General features: G+C 50.5%; 1 protein-coding gene across 4 annotated transcripts in view; it reads right to left on the bottom strand.

The window, feature by feature from the left end:
• LOC142564065 (protein kinase C-binding protein NELL2-like) overlaps positions 1-14,739 on the bottom strand; it is a 102,933-nt gene that overhangs the window by 16,012 nt on the left and 72,182 nt on the right. For all 4 annotated transcript variants that reach the window (XM_075674888.1, XM_075674889.1, XM_075674890.1 and 1 more), the window contains exon 2: positions 12,994-13,266. In XM_075674888.1, the coding sequence (XP_075531003.1) occupies positions 12,994-13,093 (100 nt within the window). In that variant the 5' untranslated portion in view covers positions 13,094-13,266. The remainder of the gene's footprint in view (positions 1-12,993; positions 13,267-14,739) is intronic.

The following is a 14,739-nucleotide window of genomic DNA, read 5'->3' as shown; positions in this document are numbered from 1 at the left end:
AACAGACGACCACGACGACGGAGGCCATTTCCTTTTCGGCGCCGACGAACGCCTCGAATCCCGGAGAGAGTACAGACGCCGTGCACCGCAGCTGTCGTCGGAATGAAAGCGACCGGTTGGTTGCCGCCACACGCGCCATATAACCGATGGCGCCCCGGAGGGGTCATCGAGCACACCCTTTCCCTCCGGCACACCTCGCCGTCTGGGCCCACGAGGAAAGGGGGGGGGGAGGGAGGATGCAGAACGTGGCCTGCCCAAGTCGGCAGCGGGGCCGTTTCATTCAATAACCATACGCGCCGCCGCATCTTGTTTATTATCTCCTTTTTTTTGTCTCTTTCGCAACCAACCGACTGTGCGCGTCAATCTTGTTCGCCAGACGTTGTTCGTGCGTCGTTCGATTCACATGTGTCGCCGAGCGAAAACGCACGTCCGCTTGTCGTGGCAGCTCGCGCACGTAAACACACGCGCGCGCGCATGCAGGGACGCGTACCTCGTGCATGGGCGGACCATGGTTGCACGTTAGGCTTGCTCGCGCGTACACCAGACAGCTTAGGTTTGTGCGTGTGGGTGTGCGTGCGTGCGCATTCTCAATCAGCAGCGCTGCACCTGAACCTAGTGAACAGACCGCTTCCAGAACGCATACGCTGCACCGCGCGGTCACGTGGTGGCTGGCCGCGTTAATTCGCCCGTTCTCCGTGGTTGACTACGTAGCGGCATGCCAAGCTGAGGCGCAAATGCGCTCTTTCGGAAAGAAGCTAATCTTTTAGGGTTTTCGTCTATAGGTCGTGTCCTTACGTGTGGCATAGTTCAAGAGTAAAGACCAGAGTAAAGTGGTGTACGGCTGTCCCGAGACTTTGAAGCCTATCACTTTGTTTTATATGTGGCATGTAATGGAGAGACGTCTACAGCGCTTCCAGCTGAACACGCGTCGCCAGTTCAGTTTTCGAGCACCTACACACAAGTGAGGAGGCACTCGTCGTCCAAAGTAAGCTGCACGCTGTCAGTGACACCTGTTCGCTACAATCACAAGCGCTTACGTGCCGTGCCGATGGCGAAAACATAGGAGAGGACGACGGTCAGTCCTTGCTTTAACGTAACGAGCCAGTGAGCTTCCAGACCGTCGCCGAGTACGATTAAGTTCCGATGCTCGACGACTTGCCATGAACACCGCGGACGCAATGCCTCCCAAGAAATTTGCAGGCTTGAAGATGCACTGGCAAGACATTTTCGGCTTTACATGTGTTGAATTTCATTCCTAGGCCACGGCACCCTAGAAAAACTATACCGGTATAGGATTCAGGCTGCCCTAAATAATTTACTACAATAGTGTTTCTACGAAAGAGACTACTAAAAACTAGCTCCCGTATACACTGGTGCAACATTTTCCTCTAGTATATATATTTTAATAGTGAACAGGCGCCAGTGCATGTCCTCCAAGGTCTCGGATGCGCAATTTTGGGGTTCATTGACGGGACAGGAGGAGCAGCGTACGGACGCCATGACGTCGCCGACGGCGCAAGAAAAAGCCAAGGTTTCGCGAGTGATTCAGCTAGCTTCGACGAGCGCGTGAAACGAGATTGGCAGAGGATACGGCTTCCCCGTCGGTTGAACACAGCTAAACTGACCGCCGCGCGCATTCTGTTCTCTCTCTCCCCCCCGACCGCTGATTCATTCGCACAATAAGCAACCGCCCGGCACGGGCGCATTCTCGACCCTTTTCGAGCGAGTCGAGCCGCCGCTGCGTACACAAGCGCGCGCATGTTTGAACGATCCGTCGTCAGCGAGGCATGTTTCGGAGGGGCACAAAGAAAGCGCGGCGATCATCGTGCAGCAAACGGCTAATTTAAGAGGCGGCCGTAAAGAGCGGAACGCCGGTCAGGGCACGGGTTGAGGAAACAGGCGGCCGATGATGACCTCCTCCCCCTCCGCGGCGGCGGTACACAAACACTTGGAGCCTCTTCGGAGGGGAAGAACGCCCGTTCCCGAAAATACCGCCCCGACGAAGCACATGGCCGCTTCAGACGGCGTGTGCATCGAACACGGAGAGAACCGCAGGGCGCGGCCTCGCGCGACCAGTGCGCTGCGCAAGAAGACGGCCGCGCGCGTACGCGATAGCGCACACGAAGATTTCGTGCCCACACATTTCGTATCATTTACTTCATTTTAAAGAAAAATTGAACGAAAAGCGTGATTCAAAGCGGCGCATTGCTCACGAGCCTCCGAGACGTTATTCTACCAAATCCGGGGACCGCAGGGTATCGCCGGTCGCATTTCGTATAACTGGCCTTCGTATCATATAACGGAGACTACTACACACATATTGTTCGGATGTGGGAATATACATTCAAGAGTGGATACAAGCGTGCTCAGTCTCGACGAAGCCTCGGGGATGGCCAGGATATCAACGTATCAGCCAGAACCGTCGGCAACGTCCGTCAGCCAGAGGTGCTGGAATTCAGAGCTGGTGGGAGCGTTAACTGGTCGAGATAAGGAAGAGACGTTGAACGTATCGGTGGAATAAAAAAAAATATAATAAACAAGAAAGATGAGGCTGAATATCGGAGTCGTACGTAATACTAAGGAAGGAAGGAAGGAAGGAAGGAAGGAAGGAAGGAAGGAAGGAAGGAAGGAAAACTGGAGAAGGAAAGGCAGGGAGGTTAACCAGTTTAGCTTAACCGGTTTGCTGCCCTACACATGGGACTCTAACGGACGATGTGTGTGCTGTGCTATGTGCTCTCTCTCTCTCTTTCCCTTCGCCATCTGTCATCCCCCCCATCCCGCTCCCATGTGTAGGGTACGTAATACTAAAATATAAAGTTGAGGTATATAGGCAGAACGCTAGACTGCAACGGACACAGTAAAGCCTGTTCAGCTCATGTGGTCCTCCCAGTTTGAAGGGGATGCCATTAAAAATCATAAAACTTTCGAAATCGAGGAAACTATAAATGATCATCGTCATAACAGAACGACCGAAAGCTGGGCGAATTGGTAGGGCTTCAGGTGACGGAAATGCAGGTTTTACGAAACGCGGACACACAAAGGAACGACGACGGACGACACAGACGCCGTCCACCAATAGCAAGGAAGGCACAAAACTTATCTGCACACGCGTGCTCGAGGGAAGGCTGCGCCAACCGGCCGATAGCGCACACATGCGGGCACTCGCGTATGATAGCGGTTCAGGCATGACGATCCCTCTTTTGTGCGAGATAATCCAGGGCTGACTTGCGAACCCAACCCGCTACTAATGATACTCCAGGGCTCGACCATATATAAGACGCATCCTCATCCTGGTGTCAGAACTTCACTGTGCAGTGACGACAGCGCATCGAAAGGTTAGACCGATCGTTCGTGATTAGCCTGCGATAGATGCGACGTACAACGTTCCGCACACTTGTTAGCATGCTTTACATAACACCTGTCAGCTCTGCGTTTCGGCCGGCATCACGTTACGCGCTGCACGAAGGGGAAACGAGAAGAGCGCGCCAGCAAGCGCTCCCATCGTCGTGTACGCCTGTCGATATGAGCGAACTAGCCACGAAAAATGCAGTGCCAATATCATACACCGCGTTACTACATCAATCGCTTTTTTTTTCTCTGCATGTTTTTCCTTACGCATTGCCAGCCGTGCATAGTGAAGGCAACGTTGACACCGTTTGGCCCCTGATCAACTATGTATTTTTTAAATCGACTCTGCGACTGAGCCTGAACGTATGAGGCATCTTCATCTTGCCTAACTACGTGCTTTCCGCAACCAGGTGCGAACTGGAGGAACTGAGGTACGCCCGTGAGCGAAAGTACACGGACCACGGGACTGTAGATAAAAAAAAAAAATCGTAATCACCATGCATAATCTGAAACTGACGAATGCGCCGGAAAGTTCGCAATACAAAGTTTGGACTGCAGTCCGATATTTCAAGTTACACTCACAGGGGAAAGTCGGCTTCAACGGGGAATCTCTGCGGCGTATACTTTTGCTCAGGGAGTGGCTTTCCAGGAGCCCCTGGACAGTGCAGTCTTCTCTGGCTTACCAAGCTTTCTCTCGCGGTACGAGAGGTATTTTAAGTGGGTAGTTATTGTACAATGCCCGCTTATTTCTCTCTTTAGGGCACATTTAAGACAGCTGATTTAGAAGTATACAAGGAACACCAGTCCCGACAGAACGGAGCCTTGGTGAGTCGCAGGAGATGCTATAGAACGCTGTAGACGGGCTCGAAATTCATGTGCTACTCTATCGTGACTTTACGAGATATAGCCAAAGCCTGCTCACTTTCTCAGTCAAATAAATGCAAATGAGTTTCGAGAAGGGCATTTCACCCAGCTATGGTGGCGCCATGCAGTGTCCTGTTAAGCTGTCGTTAGATCCCCTGACACTAAATTTGCTTAATGGAGTAAGGGTAAAAGGAAACGCATTTTCGGATTGGTATAAACACTCTCGCCACACGCTCCTCGTGCTCTAAAGAATGGCACGGAGCATGTATGAAGGGTGGAAAACACAAGATAGTTGAATTTTTGATGCTCAAATTGGTCCCGAAATGCGAGCTGGCGTCGCCGACGTTATTGCAACCTCATTACACCGCAAAAATCTAACGTGCAGCAGTAGTAAGGATCATTATGACGACACTGTTCGTGCGTTTGTGTAAGAGGTATTTTTTTTATCATATAAGAATTTTTAAAAATCCCCTGTGGCATATAGCGCACATCTATTCATTCACCAGGATTACACGATGAGGCGAACATTATGCACTAGAGATCACAATGCACCATTGAGCATATGACGAAGTTCATTCATCTACTGTTTAAATCTTTACGCTAGCGCACATAACGCAGTACAAGAATTGAAGCCAGTGGCAGTGTGTCGGAAAGGAACGAAAACAAAATCGAAAAATAACGAAAAATTTTTGACCGGTACGGAGACGTAACAGAAACGTACATTATTTTGTTACGGAGTGAATATTTTTGATCGCTTTTCGGTTCAAGGGGAAAGTCGGCAATCCGAAACACGCAACGCCAGGCAACGTCAGAATGAGCGCGTATCTCGGGCACGGACAGTGCCGTTCGAGCGGTCCACCAATCTGTAAGCGTACGCCGCTCCGTGCGCCAGCAGATCGGCATCGTAGCAAAATTCGGGGCCTGCGCGCCGAAGAATTTATGGTTTCGTTTTCTACGGGTACAACGCTTTGTTACAGACGTTTTGTCGGTCGTTTAAGTTCGTTTTTATCGGAACAGTGGTTTCGCATATCGACGATCATACTCGATGACGTGCAACTTCTGAGATCATGCTCTGTGCCTTGGCTCATGGTACTGAGCATGAGTATCTCAGAATTGATAATTCACTTATTGAGAAAAATAAATACTATGTCTTTATCGTTACTTGGCTTCGAAAATGTTTGCATGCGAACCAAAACCGTTGCGAACCATTACGGATCTTTCTTTTTTTTCGTTCCGGAGCAGAACCGAAACGGAACGTTTTTCAGTGGAACGAAATTAACACCTGGACGAAAAAACATTTCGTTCCGACACCATGGCCAGTGGTTTCACAAGGCACATCTATTTCGAACGAATTTTGAAACTAGCACCAGTTTTGAGATAAGCGCCGTCAAACTGTACATAGCGGTAAACGTGCACTGTTCTTTTTTTCTTTTCTTTTTATAGACTGAAGCTCAAAAATTACTGGAACACCAATGCGTTTTGTCGCTAACTTTGAGAACACGTATCTCGAAACTATAGTGTCATCCTCGGAATTCGTTCTAACTGGATATAACTTTCGAGGCCAGCGGCTACAACTCGTAAGTTACAATATGTGCAGTAATTAGTTTAAATGTTAATTGGCGATTCTCTGCGAATTAGTCATTCATATTAATTTCTCGTACAAATAATGTCCGCCTCTGCGAATAATATACTTAACAAGTAGAATTGTGCTGCATGGCACAGGTGATTTACATATAGTTGTGTCGGCGAAAAAGCACATTGGGAGCTGTATTGATATAGCGCAAAAGAACGAACACGACGTACGTGGAAACACTTTTTTTTACTATCAAGCGTTTCGGCTGGTGGGCCAGCCTTCGTCAGTCACCAAATGGTGGGTTCAATGAGAGCTTGATTTCGGGAAGTGACCCAAAAGTTGGGAAGTTTGCAAGCAAAGCACGAGACTTGAAGAAAGGGACAACACGTGGCGGTTATGTGAGCACCGCCGGCAACAGCACAAGAGATCGATTAGGCTCGAACAGGATCCTTTCCCTCGAATGGAAAGCACAGTACACAGCTTTCAAGGTCGGTACACACACCGTTCGGCACTGACGCCCGGGTCGACTCGCAGCTGCCGCTCCGAAGAGCCGCCGCGCACAGTCCCCTCCGTCCCACGCGCGCACGAGGTCGGCAAAACGCTTCCTGCTGCGTGACACGCCAGCATAAGGCTTAGTGTCACCGACGGACAGCACAGGCCTCTGTTGTGTCGATGTCTTTCGGTCCTTTTGTTCTTTGCGCGACGATGTTTTCACGATCGGCTGTATACGCTGGAGCTCGCTGTTTGTCACCCGCGCCGAAATGCGAACACCGTATAGATCCTCCCGCTTCACGCATGCATGTCACGACGGCTGCCGAATGAGCGACCGGGTTACGGTGGGAGCAGAAGGTTACGAAGCGGTCAACCGACGTCGAGCAAGGAATGTCGCAAGAGCCCACGTTTCGGCAAGGAGACAAGGACAAGTCACTGTGTCGAAACGCTGGACATGCAGGAACATTCCTTGTTCGACAACGGTTGATCATTTCGAGCCTGAGCCTTCAACTACGAAGGAACCAATTAAGGTAGGGGGTTTTGTGCGTCAAAACCACGATCTGATTACGCGGCACACTGTAGAGGGAGGGGGGCTACGGATTAATTTTGATCTCATGGCGTTCACCCACATCTACAAAGAATGTGAAAACCCACGGGGCCAACAAAACGCTGCCACTTAACATACAAAGAGCAGTATTACAGTAAAATGAAATACTATTATGAACGAATACTTTCTAGAAAAGGATCACACGGTGTATGTACCACCAGTATAAACAAAATAAAACGCGAAGACACACAAATACACCGATCAGAACACCTGTTACGCTTAGTTATATCGGAGTGCGGCATGAAAGCATCACGTAGCCGATTTCCAGACATGGTGCAGTCCCGAATGTGTACTTCAGAAACCGGAATTCGGTCTCTATTGCCAATGCAAGCAAACTTGGAAACGTAAGGACGCATTCCAGCCGAGTTGTTGGCGTTTAAATTTATTCTGCTATATTACATCATACATTTCAGATTTTTAGTGGACATCGTGGTTCGGGTTAGAACTTTTACTGTTTGATCCCATTGTCCACTATATTAGAGGAGAAGTTCTTCAGGCCAGTGCAGTCAAAGTAACTATGCGCAGAGGGATAAGTATACATGCGCGCTGTGCAGCTTCCCGAGGTCCAGCCTCTTTTTTGACAGACTGGTAACACTGCACGCCTATGCTATATATATATATATATATATATATATATATATATATATATTCCGCTGGATTGCGTACCCCGGGCTTTACGTCGTACTCGCGGGTTTTGCTGTCCCGTTACCCCATCACCCCGTGGAGAGTAGCCGACCAGAACTACCTGCGGTGCATCTCCCTGCTACTACTGTCCGTGCGGTGAAACAGTATAGAGAGAGAGAGAGGATGTATATATTGTCTGACCGCAGAAAAATCTTTCCACACTGATCCGAAGTTCCTTTCCCCAATACTACGAATTCAGTGACAACGAACTGCTTACACAATTATTACACATGCACAAGACACCAAAGATGCAAAATGGAAGTTACGCTGCCACTAGCTTCGTTTCAGGGCGGCACAAGGTATGAGACAGTTTATTTTGGCAGTTAGGTCAATCCCTGACAACGACAAAATATAATGGCGTGCTTTCGGGGCACGAAACAGAACCGAGAAGGTTGACAGCTACATACTTTGTACGAGAATAGAAAAGTCCTGACAGTTATTTTGACACAGCTCGCATGCAGGCATTCACGGCCTCATTGTACAGTCCTACAACGCAGGAAATAGTCGCTTTGAATACTCGGTTCATTCTGGCCCACAATTACGGCAGGGTAAGGAAGCGCTGCGCAAATTAATTTTAAATCTGCCAACGTGATCTAGAAACGAATGTTAATGTTAACCAAGTGCACTCTGATCGCATTTGAACATATTTAAACTGTTGTGATAACGCCTAGCAAAGAAGATGCTGAAACAATGTAACCAGAACAGTCGACAACGTATGTACAGCAATGTAACGCTTAATTCACTGCAGACTGCCAGAATCACTCGTCATGTTATAGTGAAGCTAAATTATTTACGAGACAAATTATTCATAAGTCAATTGGTGCAACTAAAACACAACTATTTGGCGGATGCCAAACGCATGGTGCAAACATGAAGCAGGCCAACTTTCAAAGCACGTAGACTCGCTGCTGAAATCTGACGTCATGTTATCCACTGGCAAATGTGGCGTTTGTCATCCAGTGCACGTTGGGGAGAGAGACGGCAATGCAGTGACGGAAAGTCGGCGCATCTGACGGCACATTGTGGTGACGCATATCTCGGGAGTTACCACTGTACATTCCGAGGTCTCTCAGTGAGGGAACAGAAATCACTGGAATACCACGCAATTGCAACTCCTATTAAAGCAATGCCTTAACCACTAAATTAAAGCACAAAGTGCTTAGTTTTACTCGGTCTGCTGATTAGTACGTATAGCTCAATTATGTTCATCGAATATAACAAAAAAGTAGCACCCAATGCGGTAAAAAAACGCTACTATAAAAAAGCCACAACTATACTAAAAAGGCCAACTATGTGCAACAAAGTACATGTACTCAGATACCGTCACATTTGCATAAATCCTGATAACTACGATTTCGCAACGGCGCAATTTCCTTACTCAGTCATCAACCGTTAAACGTTCTTTTGCAACTAACTTCGCCCAACTCATACTAAAGCGCGTCAGTAAGTGATTTTGGTTCACCGTTGGATCGTCGCTGTACTTCCAATGCGATATTTTTTAAAGCGTGCTTCGAATTATACTTATTCGAATGAAATCCGTAATGTTGGCAAGTACTGTATCGCCGACTTCTCCACAAACAGCAAACTGTTCAATGATCAAAGAACGACGAAATTGAATTACACCGAAACATTCCGGCAATCCAGCGCGTTTCCTTTCTGGTCTATTTTTCAATGTCTTCTATATACATGTGGCGGCTCCACTGTACTACTAGTTATGTTGCCGAACGATTACAGAGTAAGAACCCATAGCCAAGATCATTAAACCGATGGCTTACAGCGACATACTTTGTTCACAGCCAGCCAGTCAAGCGGAAAGTCACATTTTCTTCGCCAGTGAATTATTCATGGGAATGTGTTATTGCGTCACTTGGGAGCATTTATTTGCGCGCGGAAACCACGGCGTCAGCGACCACGACCGCCGGCGTCGTTCTGCGCCAGGCATGCGTTACTCGTGCAGCACAACAGTCGGCGCCTGTTGGGAAGGTCGTTTTTCACACAGCAGGGGCAGAAATACATAGATGTTTCAGAGCGCAGCCGCGGACGCAAAAGGGCCTCGCCGACGACAAGCAAGCTGCCACATGCGAGTTGGAATGGCTCCAGAATGATCGCTTAGCGCCTCGGACCCCCTCTTCGCAGTGTGGAACGGAAAAACGAAACAAGCTCGTCCGCGAAGCCGTGGTTAACAGCATCCACTCTGTCACAATAAAACCACACGGCGTTGGGAGAGATGCAATGCGCGCGTTCTCCGGCGGCTATCCGCCGACTGCGCCGCAGAAAATAGTGCCGCAGTTGTGAGGAGTTTCCTGCAAAAATTGACTAGGGGGAAATGTGGCGCTAGTGTCTGCGGTAAGTGCAAGCACCGCGTTTGAGCCGGCTTGGGAATGGCAGGTAGTACGTGGATTAGCCTGAACTCCGTCCTCCTGGCTTCGGACGACCTTGCGATTTTGTAAAATGACAATTTTAAACAAAATAAGCCGTTAAAAACGCCGCAATCCCCAATGATCATTAGTATGCGCACAGGCTTCTTTCGTGAGTTTAGAAAAAAAAATGAATGCTTGGAAAGTTTGAAAGAACATGAATACCACAAGAACGTCCGAGTCTACGAGCACGGACATTTTGGACAAATCCTTGGATTGCTTATCGTTCGCATGGCAGCTAAACAATCGCAGCGCCAAAGTTCGCTCCGGCGATATTTTAGGAAACTATTAACGTTGAAAACGATTTCGTTTATGCAATCTTGGGGAAGCCTCTCGGTAAACGCGTAATGTGAACGCCAATCTGCAAGCAGCGCAAGGGTTGCGACGTGTTTAGAAGCGCACGATCGCGTTACCCAAACGCAACGTCCGGCGATGAGTGAAGTTATCAGCGATACCGTCGGGTGCATGCCGGACGCATCTAACAGCTCGCACACACCACACAAGAAAGGCGACGTTGTTGCGCGAAGTTCGAACAAACTCCTTGCCTTCAACAAGATGAATAGCTTTGACCCCGTGCCGTATGCCCCGCAGCGTCGTCTGCTCAGTTTACTGACAGCATACGATGCTGGGAGGCCGCAGAACAGTTTCGTACAAAAATTGTCGGATGAAACTGGCGCTGCGATCGCTCACACGGGAATTATGGGTAGTACATATAAATTTTGTCCAGTACTCGTGCTTGCGGCTCCAGACATTCTTGTGGCATTAACTTTTACGCTTTATCAAAATTTCCAAGGAAACAGCTTTCTAATCACAGCAGGGAAATGAGCATTCACACATGAATAATCGTCGCGAATTGGTGCTTTATAACGCAGTGCCCGCTGAGAATGACCAATTTCCAAGGTCAGCAAGCCGCTTCAAGTCAGGTCGAACTTAAAAATGAATTTAACTACCAAACATCTGCATGCTGGCTGAACAGCCATACATGTAATTCCCGTAAACATTTGCACCAGAGCTCCCTCAGATTTTTTTCTTTGGTGGGGAACTGCAGAGCGGAAGCACCGACAACAGAGACAATACCCTCAGACGCACATTAGCACTTCAGGGAGGGCATTGACGCTATTTTAGCAGCTTTCAAAACTTCTATCGATTCAGAGAAAATCTGCAGCAATACCACCTAAAAAAACAGGAAGGGGGGGGGGGGGGAGATCAAGAAGAAACAACCTGCTCTAATCTCAGTGGAATATAAGAAAACTTAAAGGAAAAATCTGCTAGCAAGGGGACCTCTATTCGCTGAAGTGCAGAAAGAAGAGAGAAAAAAGCGAAGAGGAAGCGGCTTTTCGCGTCGGGTGAGTCAGCAAGCCAACTCATACTGACTGCACGCCATGTCTGCTGGTTCGATTCTAACAGCTGGCAGGCGGGATCCCATCACGGATGTACGTGGGTGGAAGCGGTCGAAACGGAATGCGAACGAGAAACGGAACATTCTTTCACGAAGCGCACCGAGATTCGATTAAACAGACGACAAACAAACCTCTTCTCTGAAACACGCGGCGAAACGCAGACGCATTCCGCGAGCAAATCGTCTGCAACGTAAGTGCGACCTAAACCAAGCGCTTGTTTAATAAAAATCGAACTGCAGCGGAATGGTCCGAATATCGACGACTTAAGCTCAGCCACGGGCTCGGCCGATGTCCGATATCTCTCCGGATAGCAAAACGACTAAGCGCGCTGAAGTGATGTGCGTAAGACCCGACATCTGACTCTCACGGCGACACCAAAGGCAGTTTAAATGTATTCTAGCCGTGCTTCTTCAGCGTTGGATGGTAAGTAATCTCCAAAAGATGCGATGTGTACATTTAAACGTGACAAGAATTCAGATTGGCGAGAAAGACCAATAGATTCTGACATTAACGGCGAACGCAACAGCGGTTCCACACGCATCGGCGTCGGTGTGTCGCCGAAAACAATCCGGGCAGAGGCGAAATGCGGCCGCCCCAAGAAAGTATATACATCGCAAAAGAGCTTCGAGTACGAATCGGACGCGATTCTCGTAGGACATGCGAAGAAGAGGGCCCGAACGGAAAGTTTCTCCCGCTCGTCCATCGCGTGTAAGAGGAAATAAGAAAATACAGCTCAAAAAGAACTCGGGCATTGAGGATAGCCATCCTGCGGTGAGCGACGTGCAGACTCGACGGAGCCGCCGGGGGCGGGCCGGCAAAAAAGCTACACAGACGCGCTTCGCATAGAAGACGACGCGTAGCTAGGATACGTGCTCGGACTCGCTAAGCACGGAACGAGAAGAGATAAAACCTCGCACGGGAACCCACTGAGCATGCGCGACTGGCGTAGGCAGGTAGCTCCGATAGCGCTAAATGCCACGCACATCCCCCCCCCCCTTCCACTCCGCCCCTGATCGCGGCCGTACGTCACACGTTTTTTTTTTTTTTTTTTCGCTTTTCCTTCGACGTCGTCCCGAAAGCAGCAGCAGACGACGTGTCGCCTCTGCTCTGATGCCGGCGGTGGGCAGTTCGACGGGGGCGACCGGCGCCCAGAAAGCGACGCAGCACGTGCGCCCGTTCGCACGCCCGCGAACTTTGGGAAGCGAATTCGTACGACACCGGCGCATAGACGCAAGCCGTGGGCGGACGCGCTGGGGCGCCTGTCGTCGTCGGCACACAAACGCAGACGTCGACGACGACGGGTTGACAGGGTTGCAACTGGTGCCTGGTCGGATACCGAGGCTGCGAGCAGGCAGCAAGCACAGCGCGCACAACAGCGCGCCTTTCCCATAAATGTCGCCGGGTCAGGAGCCTCGCCGGGACCGCACCCCCGTCGCGCACGCCGCCGTCGCTGCAGCTGCTCAGTGCCGTCCCGAGAAGATTCATCGAGTGTGCGGCACACACGCGCGAACACACACACACGGGGCATAGCGCGCGCGCACACACACACACCGGCGTGCACGCCTACCGCAGCAGTAGGGTTGATATGTGAAAGAGATCCGCGCTCACCGTCGACGCAGGGCGGCGGCGCGTGCAGCAGCAGCAGCAGTTGCGGGAAGAGCAGGAGCAGCAGGGTTGGCAGCAGCAGCCAGGGGCCGCGTCGTCGCATATCCTCCTAGCTGCTCTTGCTCAGGTCGGCGTCCGGCGGCCTTCGTTGCGGCGACATTCCTCGGGCACAGCGGGCGAGCCACATCTGCCAGGACCGACCCGGCCGCATGCCGGCTCTCGTCTGGCGCGGGGGAAAAGTGCACCAGCAGCACCGCCGCCGCCAGGGGACGCCGCCTGCAGCACATGGTCGTATTTTAGGCGCCGCCGCAGCGGCGGCCTGGTATGCCTCCTCCCGCCGGCGTTCACACGCACGCACGCACACGCGTTTTTTGAACGGGCCGCGGCAGCGCACCGCCGCCGGAAGTCCGGACAGCTGCGGAGCGACAACAAAGCGCCGGTTCCGGCAGCTGCCCGCGACTCCGCGACGAGCACTCTTCGATTGGCACCAATCGATCGTCGTCAGGTATAGAGCGGTGGGGGCACGACGATTCCGCGTCGGCTACACACGTGTCGGGCGGCCAACGCACGCGGCACGTCGTCAATTTCGGCCAGCGACGTTAAACAGAGACAGGTGAGCTTGTACCCCCGCTTAGCTGCCATCTTTAGCTTTGGCGAAAGCATCGAAAGGAAGGAAGAACGCAGGAGCCGCGGCTTCTCCCATACGCCGGTCGCATTTCGACGTAGCACCCTAGATTGCGACGGGACACGCGTAATTTGAATGCCCGCCACGGTGGCTCAAGCGGCTGCGGCATTTTGCTGTTGAACAATTGGTCGCAGGTTCGAGACCCGGCCGCGTGCTAGCAAAAGAAGGAATCGAGACCGCGGCGACTATACGGGACACAGAATCGATTCGCAATCTACGGGCAGGGTAAATTTTCTTTAAGAAATGGTTCAAAAAAAAAAGAAAACGCGGTTGTAGGCGAGCGATAGGGCCAAGTAAAGAGATTGAAAATGTGCAGTATATGGACAGTATAAGTTATATTTAAAAATTAAGTTCCCGGGTTTTACGCGCCAAAACCACGGCTTGATTATGAGGCACACCGTAGTGAAATCTGGTTGTGTTTTGGCCACATGGGGTTCTTTAACGTGCGCCTAAACGCAAGCAAACGATAATTGTTGTGTTCCGTCCCCATCGAAATGCGGCCGCCGCGGCAAGGATTGAACCCGCGACCTCAGCAGCACGATGCCATAGTCACTTGGCTACCGCGGCGGGTGTCGGTTATCTTCGGCGTTCAGAGAGCAGAAAAGGTGGGCTCACCCGCACTGAAACATTTATTGGCGCTCACACACGTCACGCAAATACCGGCGCAGCTAAAGGCCCACTAGGAAATAATTGAACACAAACAGAGAATGGCGTAGTCGAGAGTAAGGAACAAATCGTATCTGATTGATCAACAGTCAGGATGATACAGGAGGAAATAAAGAAGGCCGGTCCAAAACACAAACGGAGAATAAAGAAGGCTCGATCGCATAAACCAAGCCGCGCACAATTCTGCCGTGCGAATGCACTACATGCGGCTGAACAAGGACTGAAGCCGGTTGCGCGGTGCGCGGCAATTATCAAAACCCCGAGCAAGAAAAAAAAAGAAAAGAAACGAACAGCTAGCTTTACGAGCGTCAAAACACTGTACAGCCGGCCCAAATGCAGGACGCCGGAAGCCTAGGCACGTATCCCCGGGTTCAAACAGTCGCAGCATTTGTCACCTA

Source organism: Dermacentor variabilis, chromosome 11 (assembly GCF_050947875.1).
Source record: "Dermacentor variabilis isolate Ectoservices chromosome 11, ASM5094787v1, whole genome shotgun sequence".
Taxonomy (NCBI): domain Eukaryota; kingdom Metazoa; phylum Arthropoda; class Arachnida; order Ixodida; family Ixodidae; genus Dermacentor; species Dermacentor variabilis.
The sequence above is the reverse complement of the archived record's forward strand: the minus strand, read 5'-3'. Positions and strand labels throughout refer to the sequence as shown.